This window comes from Musa acuminata, chromosome BXJ2-1 (genome assembly GCF_036884655.1).
Source record: "Musa acuminata AAA Group cultivar baxijiao chromosome BXJ2-1, Cavendish_Baxijiao_AAA, whole genome shotgun sequence".
NCBI classification, from domain to species: domain Eukaryota; kingdom Viridiplantae; phylum Streptophyta; class Magnoliopsida; order Zingiberales; family Musaceae; genus Musa; species Musa acuminata.
The window spans coordinates 33734037-33745553 of record NC_088338.1 but is presented as its reverse complement, the minus strand read 5'-3'; the positions used below and the strand labels follow the sequence as shown (position 1 = coordinate 33745553).

Here is an 11517-nt window from a genome sequence, read left to right as displayed (position 1 = left end):
CCTACTTCTCCCACTTTTTATTTTTTTTAGTAAACAAATCATGACGCATTAGCTAGATTAATTTTCATTGAGTAGCAATTATCTTTTATTTTCATTGAAAAGTTGAATTTGTTGAATATTATTAAGAGGCTTTAAATCTCATCTCTTTCTTATACCACTTTTACTTGTACTCTACATAATCTAAAAAAAGAAAAGATATTTACAAGAAAATTTTTGAACTTTGAATGATCGTGTTTCTAATTGTGTTGATATTTAGAGTCATCATCGCTAGCAAATGCACTCTTATTGAGAATCACTTATCATTAGATAGACAATAATTGGACCATATAAAAATAAATTATTATTTTTTGAGAGTTTTTGATGAATGACATTTAGTTGATAATATTTATAGAATGATGAAAATAATTTTAGAATAATATTATTTTATTTTTTAAAATTTTCTATTGGTTTTGACAATATAGTGGTGGCATATACCCCTTCTATCCTAAAATTATAAAAAATTTGTTAACCTACTTTTGGTTGATAATATTTATAGAATGATGAAATAATCTTAGAATAATATTATTTTATTTTTTAAATTTTCTGTTGGTTTTGACAATGTAGTGTTATATATGTTAGGACTCTAGTTATGAGAATCCTAATTGAGAGGGATATTCATGTAAAATCTATCTAAGTCGACCCCTATTAAAGAGGTGAAGAGGTCAGCTAGGGTTTGGAGGTTATTTCTTAGAGAAGAATTAGGAGTTGTAAAGGAATAAGAGTCTTGAGTAAGAGTAGTAGGAGTCATATTATGAGTTATGGTTTAGAAACCCTATAAATAGCTATGTATTTATCCTCTATTGATAAGCAATAGATGAATCTTTTCTGTAATCTTTGAACAGTAATTTGGAAGAAGGAACCCTTATAGAAGGTCGATCCCCTAAAGAGATTAACCTCAAGCTTAGAATCTACAAGGGTTCTAACAATATACCCCTTCTATCCTAAAATTATAAGAAATTTATCAACCTTTTGATGGTATCTTTTTTTTCATCTTATATATACTTGTCACGTTTTGAATTTTTATATATAAAAAAAGGACTTTGTTAGATCTTATGAAAATTTTCTTTCTTTCTCTTATCAAATAAGCTATTTCATTAGGCATCATCCGCAAGTAATGAAAGAATAGGCCAGATTTTACATATTAAATGACAAAAGACCCTAAACATTTTTTGGGGATATCTTTACCGAATAAAATTCTATACATTAATTGCTTAAAAATATTTTAAATATAAAAAAAATTATATCCACAACATTGGAATTTATGTAAAGAATCTTAGAAATTTTAAAAGTTTTTAATAATGTAACATACATTTTGTATGGTGTTTATTATTGGACTGCACATTCATTTTTTTTAGTTGTCTCTATTAATATTGTTAGTGAATTAGAAGAATATCAAGATGATAATAATGGCTAGGAAATCAAAATGGATATTTAAATTATTTTTATGAAATTTTATTTAGTTGCATGTATTTTTTTATACTCATACTAAACTAAATGGATTATGTGATTATTAATGTATTAAGAGTAAATATTGATATTGATGATAAAATTAGAGATATTAAAAAAATAGTCATTAACTAACTTATATAATCATTATTGTGCTAATAATTGTCGTAGACAATATGGCACATTCGGTCCTTCTCCATCTACGGAACAAGTTAGTCAGGGGAGATAGAACTATTATTACAACGACAAAGAAATCCAAGAGGATCATTATAACTCCATATGTATCTAATAATTTCTTTTGAGTTTAGTGATAACACTATAGGCATGGAATTTTCTATTCCGCTATGATGAACACATCGTAAGATAAGACGATGCAAGTCAGATGAAAGGTGAATTAAACATGAGCAAATATATAGAATATTGAAAGCAGGTATAGGTTGGTAAATTATTATCAATTTTAATTTAAATATTTTGAGTTCAGACTCAATAAGCTAGTAACATCAGAACCTACCCATATAACATTATTAGGCATGATAAAAGGCTCGAATAAAAAAAAATATACTCATGAATAAGACTAAAGAATATGTCACGATATAGAGTCATATGACTTTGGTAAGAATCAATAAATCAAATAATTTTGTCGATACATTCGAATCTAAACTAAATTTATTGCCATAACCCCCAAAATTCATGGGTTCATAAAAAATTGAACTATTTAAACCCTGATCATAAGCAAATAGACAATGCCTCCTATGCATCATCATATTAAAATTTAATTATATGATATATTAGTCTTGACGAAAACGATTGTCTCATACATATACTAGCTAAATCTTGATTTCGAGCACATTTGGAGTGGGGGAAGCAAGAACAACAAAAAGGTCAAATATCATGGGAATCTCCAAAATTCTTGTTCCTTCTCCATAGTGCAAAAGAATCAATTCCTTTTGATAAGATATTGCTACATGTCTTTGAGTCCCATAATGTACTTGATTTGTTTAAGCGGATCAAATAAAAATATCCAACTCTGTTATCCTCCTTCTCATCATTGTGTCTGAAACGAATTCCACCGACTCCATTCATAAAGAGCTAAATGGATTCCTCCAAAACCGCATATATTGGCCTTTTTCTTAATTCTCGATCATCCATTAGATTTGGTCAAATCAACTCATTTAATATATAAACATGCCTGATTGGAAGGTTCATCAAAGTTACTATATCCAATTTTAATTATCTTAGTCTCAAAATCTTACTATAAATATGTTGACTAGCTTAATTGATAAATAATATTTTTAACCTATATTAATAAGATTTTAATATTAAATTTCACCTTCCTCACTTAATTTAAATTATATATTAGCTTTTTTTTTTCCCTTAGAAGCATGCATACAAGAGAATTGATGTATCATTTTGTATTATCTAATATCATTATATAATATTATTAAGAATTTAACGATGAATAATATTTTTAGGGGCATCAAGCTATATGATTTAAATAATGTTTTATATTATCTAATATCTTTATATATTATAATATTTTTCTTTAAATAAATCTTACTAGGGTGAATTATAGAAAAATTCAGTCGGATGCTTGCGGGTTGACGTTTGGTTATTGATTCAGTGCAATCCGTAGGATAATCTATCTATAAATCGATCGGAATGTACAATGAAACTAATTATAAATATCCTTATAATTAATTATCTTTAGTATTTCAGTTCTTAAACTCTCAATAGTTATATTGAAATTTTTATACTTACAAATTTGTCTTTTGAATTTATTTTTTAAAAAATTCAAAAGATATCCATAGGACAATCTATATATAAATGGATCCTAATTATAGATATCCTTATAATTAATTATCTTTAGTATTTCAGTCCTTAAACTCTCAATAGTTATATTGAAATACTTATACTTACAAAATTAAAATATTTAATCTCGTTTTTCCTCACATGTCAATTTTGTTGATAGAAATATCACACGTGCTTAGTGGTAAATCAAAATGAGATAAAGATAAATCTTAAGATATTTTCGTCAAAAAAATCGACAACATGAGAATAAATAAAATTAAATATTTTACTTTTATAAAAATTAAAATATTAAACATAACTAATTATAGAGGATAATATGTAATTAGCCCCCCTAAATGTTAAACCTAACCATTGATTACCTTAATGATTTAAGAGCTTCATATTATTGTTTAATTATTAACTAACTCTCAGTAAATAGTATTTTTTTTATTTGCAACCTACCTCTGCATCTCCTTATATTCAGATTCAAATCTATTATCGTTCTTGCAAAAAAAATTCAACACTAATTCAAGATCTGCTTTAATAAAATCATGACATGCAGTAAAAGAAAGAGAAATTCTAAAAATATAAGATCGAAAGACTTGATAATATTTAAATTTAGCATCTTAAATTTTTTGAGTTATATGGGAACTCAAAAAACTCATGTATATTAATTAGTTCTTATCCATTTAACTCAAACTAGACTTAATTCAAAATATAAATGAAATAAAAACAATGAACAAAATAGAAAGAATTAATAGCATCTTGAGACAATTCGACGAACTGAAACAGAAGGGAAGATATAATATTTCATAACTCAATTTTATCTTATTGAGGAGTCTCAAGTGAGAATCGCATGACGCTTGTTTGATGACATCAAAGATGATATATATATACTCTTCCATGCTTTTTCTCCACGAGACACACACTTATGCTTTATTAATTCTCGGCATCAACTTCTCTTGTCCCTCATTTATATGCTTCTTCTTGCCAAAGCCTCATATAAAGAAATACAAGTTGGATCTTTACCTACCTACTTGTCTGTCTCATGCGATCAACTTCAATAATAATAATAATAATAATGATGATGATGATGATGATGTCATAAATTCTTAATTTTTATCATCATCAACAACAACAAGATACGTAAAATTACTTATCGATTTCATCTTTTCTAAATATAATATAATTTTTTTTCTTTCTCAATTTATGATCTTTAATTATTGACAAAATAAATCATCTGTTTAAAAAGCATTCTCATGACATAATAATAATAATATAATTTGCATCATGAATTCAATGAGATAAAGAGTGGGGGAATCGAGTTCTAAAGGTGGAGCCAATAAGAATGACGGGGCATCGCAAAGTGAGGAAGGGCACGCCTAACTCCAGTCGCATCCACGGCCGTCCAAGCGAACAGATCAGTATGTGATTGTTATGATTTGCGGTGTCGATTGGAATTCTTCGTCTCGTGGGAGCGGCGAATCGTATTCCCAACCACACACCATCAGAAACTTCTCAGGTGTCTGTGTGTGTGTGTGTCGGTCAAAAAGTGGACTCACTAAACAGCTGACAGAAAACAACACAATAAGAAAATAATAATTAATTGTAGCAAAAAGCTTAAACGATGAAAAATGGAAATAGAAACTGTGCCCAAACAAAACATATAATAAATAAAAAGCCTATTCAAAAAATATTATAAACCTATACAAAACATAATATGATAAGAAATATTTAATACAAACTAATTTATGATAAGTTAAATAGTATTTCTAAAAAGGGATATAATGTTTTTGACACATCGATCGGATAGATATATTATGAGTCGATGAGAATCTGCTTTTGAAATATCCTATCAAAACACTGATACTGATAGCAGAAACAAAAATGGGACGTAAAACTAAATTCCATCAGTACCGACCGTCCTCCGCAGCTATAAAGAGAAGGCGGTGGTGAAAACGGAGGGGCGGACAACCGTTTAAACTTACCCACGCAAAGAGAGAGAGAGAGAGAGGGAGGGAGGAAGGGGGACGCCGGCGGACGGCGCGGAGCGATGGGAAGCTACAAGTACTGCATTTGCTTCACGCGCAAGTTCGTGTGGAGAGCGGCGGCGCCACCGCCCGACGTGAGGCAAACGTTCGTAGAATACTCCGAGGGGGCCGCCCAGATGGGCCCCGACCAGCTACGGCGGTTCCTCGCCGAGGCGCAGGGCCAAGCGGACGCCACCCTCGCTGATGCCGAGCGGATCATCGAGGTGCTCCTCCACCGCCGCCGCCGCTGCCACCACTTCCCCGCCATCCTCTCCCGCCCCGGAATATCCCTCGACGACTTCTTCCACTTCCTCTTCTCCGACGACCTCAACCTGCCAATCGGATCCCAGGTCGGTGCCGCTCTCCCCCAACACCCCAAGAGGACATTGTGGTCTATGTTAATTCGTACTCGTTAGTGATTTGGCTTTCTCTCTGTTTGGTCGAAGATGAAACCTTGGATCATGCAAAATCGTTTCAATCTTCGCCGATTAGGAACGGCACTCGGTGGTGAAAGAGTCACTCGACACCGAGTGCTTAAAGATTCTCTTCTAATTAAATTCTATGTCCTGTGCAAGATTTGTCTTATGAGTTTGTCTCCATGACCATTATGTTTCTTCGGCTCTTGCAAAGATCGCATCTGTGGAGGGCCAAAACAGACAACTTTATTCACCCTAGAATAGGGAATGTTATTGTGGATTGAGCCCTCGATACCCCCCATGTTTGCCAAGGAACAACTTCTTTCTAGTGGCTCTAAATTTCACCCTCTGTCAGCTATTATGCTTGCCGAAATCTCAAAATAATCATCAAAAACCCAATTTTTTTTAGGGCTGCTTCTCTCTTTATTATTTATAAGCTTTCCATTAAATTCTGTTGTTCCAATTTATTTTATTTTCTGTATGGCAAGTCATAAATAACTTGTGTTTGATTGTCACTATGGAAATTGATGAACATATTGCTTCTCATGTAGAAAGATGTTTTTTGACATGGATTATGGGACATATAACACTTTGTTGTCTCCTCCTCTATTGGTCTGCTATAGTTTATATCTTGCAGTACGATTAGGATATCCAGAGTTATTTTGCTTGCATACAGTGCTTGACACCGGATCTTTCTTCCAGGTTCATCAAGACATGAGTCTTCCACTCTCCCATTACTACATATACACAGGCCATAACTCATACTTGACTGGAAACCAACTCAGCAGTGATAGCAGCGATATTCCCATTATAAAGGCATTGCAGAGAGGTGTAAGAGTTATTGAATTAGACATGTGGCCAAACTCTACCAAAGATGATGTTCTAATCTATCATGGAAGGTAAGACTTGATGCCTGAAACTACTGCTTAAATAGCACTAACAGCATGTGTTTGTTCTATCCTATGTCTGCAGTGTTAAGAATATTGTGCTGATGTAAATGCAACCAGGCCCATCCATGTTTGTCTGACATGGAAGAAAAAGCGACGTGAATGGAACACTGAAAAACTTTTCTTTTTGAAATTTTTAGAGAAACACTCTGAATTTTTTTATAAACTTTACAAATCTGTCATGCTTAAAGAGTGTGTTAATTGTACTTCGGTTGCTTTTCTGTGCACAGGACATTAACTTCTCCGGTGGAGATGATCAAATGTTTGAGGTCCATTAAGGAGTTCGCCTTCTGTGCATCTTCATATCCTGTTGTCATCACTCTAGAGGACCACCTTACTCCAGATCTCCAAGCAAAAGTTGCTGAGGTGAGCAATGCTCGATGCTTAGATAAGGTTGTTCGGATCTTCATGTTTTAACTGTCAATTTAATTCATCTCTAGATGGTTACTCAAACATTTGGAGACATGTTATATTACCCCAAGTCAGATTCTCTCGAGGAATTCCCCTCTCCAGAATCTCTAAAGAACAGGATCATTATTTCCACAAAACCACCAAAAAAATTCTTTGAATCAAAGACGGTTGAGGACAAGCAGGATGATCTTCAACAGGGTTCAAATGATGAAGCATGGGAAACCAACACTGCAGATCTACAAGCTCTACATGTCTCTCATGACAAGGTGCAACATTACTTTGATTAAACTTTTCTTGTGCCTTGGAGCTTTTTATCCATCATCATGTATTTGCCTCTGCCTCTAAAACATGATTAACATGTATCAAAAGAACATCACCAGAATGAAGCAAAATCTAATGATGATGATGATGATAAGCATATATTTTAGCAGAATTCAGGTCCTGAGTATCGGCGCATAATTACTGTTCATGCTGGAAAACCTAAAGGTCGAACAAGAGATGCACTGAAGGCTGAAACTGACAAAGTAAGGCGACTCAGTTTGAGCGAGCAACAGATTGAAAGGGCAGCAGAATTTTATGCACTTGATCTTGTAAGGTAAGTCCATATTTCTTTCCGAGAAACATCTACATTTGTGGATTTCATTTTAGTGATTCAAAACTGGTGAAGTAATATTCTCTTCTGGACATAAAGAAAAACAAAGAAAGCTGCTTCATAAGACAACTAAAAGCGATCTTTTGATCTTTTCTACCTTATATCATCTTCTGTTTTTCGAAAAATTAGGTGACTTATTTCATGCAAGACCATCTTATACTGGAGATACAGAATCAACTGTTACGTAGCTTGTATTTTTTTTGTTTGTGCATCTCATATCAATTGTGTTCACATTGTTCTGCTTGGATCTATACTAGATTCACTCAGAAGAATATTGTAAGAGTATACCCCAAGGGTACACGCTTTAACTCTTCTAACTATTGCCCCTTGCCTGGATGGCTGCACGGTGCACAGATGGTTGCACTCAATATGCAGGTTCGTTTCTATGCTTAATGTGCAAGCTGAACATTTACTTCCAAAGATATATGGTGCTAGCTGACATTATTTGTCTTTGGGTCAATGTCATCACTCATCAATACTACCTTTGAAGACTTGTCATATAATATCATATGATATGTGGTGCTAGCTTTATTGTCTGACTCTTCACATAATTTTCCACTTTTTATGTTATTGTATCCATCTTGACACAAATTATGTACTACATAAGTCGATTAATGGAACAGCATTAAGTCTCTGCAATGATCACTTTCTCGGCAGCCATATTTTCTTCAGTTGCTCTACACTGGATGCATTTTCAAGATTAGAATCCAGATAACAAATTTCAGTATCAACAGGTTTTGGATCCTAGGTTCCATGTTCATGGTTTATATCTAAGAGATTGTAGGAGATAAGCAATGTGGCTTGTGATTAGAGTTTATGAGGATCACAGAAGGTTAGGCACAAGTAGTTCACCTAGAATTTTCACCATTCCAATATATGTCCACATATATTTACATCGAGCTCTCATGAGACATGTATTGAAAATTTTCCCATATAGCAGGCATTTTTTTCCAAGGATCATCTGCCTCTCCATTTTTAGGGTAAATTTTAGTGAATCCTTTGTGATTTCTGTCCCATGTTCAATCAGACAATTTCAAGGCACACAGCAATAAGTTTGAGTAAAGACTAATTGATGCATAAGTTTGAGTATGTAGACATAAATATATTGTGGTTCCATGCACATGATAAAAGAAATAACAACATGTAAATTTGAAACTTATATTTGGTTTTCCTATCCTCCTTACCAGTCCCTCTGGCAGGGGTATGGAAGGTCACTTTGGTTAATGCAAGGATTATTTAGGGCCAATGGAGGTTGTGGTTATGTAAGAAAACCTGATTTCTTGATGAACATTGGTCCACAAGCTGCAGTTTCCAATCCTGAAGCAAGCTTACCTGTGAAGATAACCTTGAAGGTAAGTGATGCAGAATTCTCTTAATCGCTATGCTCATTTTCCCAGCATTAATGAAGTTATGACAGGTTAAGATATACATGGGAGATGGCTGGCACAAGGATTTTAGTCGAACACATTTTGATGTCTATTCTCCTCCAGATTTCTATGCAAAGGTAAGACATATCTGATACTCCATTTGCATCAAAATACTTATCGAAATATTGAGCCCATGTGGAGTTGTGCTGCCTGCCAAATGACGGTTGCGCATAATCGATCAATGAGCAAATTTTGAATTCCATCACCATATCATAAAAGCAGATGCTTATCCAACAACTTCTTTGCTGATTTCCAGGTAGAGATTGCTGGAGTTCCTGCAGATATCAAAACGAAGAGAACAAGGACAAGACAAGATGACTGGACGCCAGTTTGGGGAGAGGAATTCAGCTTCCCCCTAACCGTTCCAGAGCTGGCTTTGCTCAGGATTGAAGCCTGCGAGTACAACATGTCTGATACGGATGACTTTGGTGGACAAACATGCCTTCCGGTCTGGGAGTTAAAACCAGGAATCCGAGCTGTGCCACTTCATGATCGCAAGGGGAACAAGTACAACTCTGTGAGGCTGCTAATGCGATTTCAGTTTGTATGAACCTCATTTACTGGAAGTTTTGGTTTGCAGATTGAGTTTTATGTACACTCGCAACCTCTTATTTGTCTAAAACTATATCTCGTTATGGTTGTAGTATCAATCTCGTTTTATGTAGACAACAAAGAAAATTTATTTTGGGAATGGATGCAATTAACAAAGGTGTTTCCCCCTTTTTACCTTTTGTTTTTCTTCTTCAGTGGATTTCTGTAAACTTCCTCGAAATAGTTGACATCTTCTGTGAATGTGTGAAATAAAAATGCCCGGATATTTGAGAATTTGAATATGGGGGATGAATTGTGTACCACAATGAATCAATGTTGAATGAATGAGAAGCCCAAACTCTTAATGCATTTTGTCAGCTCTATGTCTATATGATGGCAATGCTCTCTTTAATAACAGTTAAGATCTCCCGTGATAAGTTATCACCGAGATCTCCCCAACTCTGTTGAAGAGATGTCGTAAATCTGTTGAGGAAAATTCTCTCTTCTAACATTTATAAATAGGGAGTATTGTATTGTTTTAACTCAATGCATTCTTCTCCTTTGTATTTGTTAGTTTGGCAAGTCCCATAGTCCTACATCGGGAAAATCAGACTTGTTGTCTCGTCTTGGAACTATAAATAAGGGCCTGGGCTTTGAAGTCAGATACATCACAAGTGGCACCATAAGAAAAACCTAAGTGTTTGCTTTGGGTTTAAGTCCACACTCAGTTAAACAGTTTGGGCTTATAGTTGAGGTTTTTCTTGTTTAGTATTTTCGGGTGTTTTATGGCCTAGGAACATCTTCCTAAGGCGTTTGTAATTGTCCCTTTTATAGTAGTGATTTGCTCCTCTTTCGTCCGTGGATGTAGGTCAAAGTCAATTGACCGAACCACGTAAATCTGGTATTCTTGTCGCTTTTTTTATTCTTCCGCTTTATTGTCTTTGTTGGGTTGCTAAAATTATCCTTTGGTAAATTTCCTGGGGCTAGCTCTAACAAACTGGTATCAGAGCCTGGTTCTGGGATCTTTTGGCAACGACGACAATAACAAAGATTGTTGTCGAGAAATTCGATAGAAATGTCAACTTCGGCTTGTGGCAACTCAAGATGGAGGCCATTCTGGTTCAAGACGGAGTTGATTTGACACTTCAGGGTGCTGAGAACATTCCAGATGGTACGTCAAAGGAAGATCTTGCGGGTATGGATAAGAAGGCCCGATCCAACATCATTCTAAATCTCTCTGACGAGGTTTTACGGGAGGTAGCTACGGAGACTACGGCTAAGAGCATGTGGGACAAGCTTAAAGCCTTGTACATGAAGAGGACAGTGGAGAATCGTCTCTACTTGAAGCAGAGTCTATATATGCTTCGGATGACTGAAGGTACATCTATACTCTCACATCTTGATAAGTTTGATTCTTTGGTTATGGATTTGGAGAATATAGATGCAAAAATTGATGATGAGGATAAGGCTTTGTTACTCTTGTGTTCTCTTCCCCAATCTTTTAAGCATTTCCGTGATACTTTGATTTATGGAAAAGAAACAGTTTTGTATCAAGAAATTAAATCTGCACTGAAATCTAAGAAGCAGATAGACAGGAATATCACTGGGGAAAGTAAAGGGAATCAGACTGAAGGTCTGGTTGTTAGGGGGAGAATGGATAAACGAGAATTTGACAGTAGTAAATTTAAATCTAGATCTAAATCCAGACATAGAAATTTGGAATGCAGATTGTCATAAAATGGGGCACATTAAGACCGATTGCTTTAAATTGAAAAATAAATTAAAGCAAAAGGGAAAACTTGTTGAGAAAACTACTGAGTCCGCTGAAGC

General features: G+C 34.5%; 1 protein-coding gene across 2 annotated transcripts; it reads left to right on the top strand.

Moving 5' to 3' along the window:
• Positions 1-5229: 5229 nt before the first annotated feature.
• Positions 5230-9864, top strand: LOC135599118 (phosphoinositide phospholipase C 6-like). 2 transcript variants are annotated; one of them, XM_065093867.1, is made up of 9 exons: positions 5230-5653; positions 6422-6618; positions 6897-7032; positions 7107-7343; positions 7509-7672; positions 7987-8104; positions 8929-9081; positions 9147-9233; positions 9413-9864. In XM_065093867.1, the coding sequence occupies exons 1-9, from the start codon at positions 5327-5329 to the stop codon at positions 9704-9706; spliced, it is 1713 nt and encodes a 570-aa protein (XP_064949939.1). In that variant the 5' UTR covers positions 5230-5326; the 3' UTR covers positions 9707-9864. The 2 variants fall into 2 exon arrangements, with proteins under 2 accessions (XP_064949939.1, XP_064949938.1); XM_065093866.1 differs by having other exon boundaries at positions 8917-9081.
• The last annotated feature ends 1653 nt before the right edge of the window (positions 9865-11517 follow it).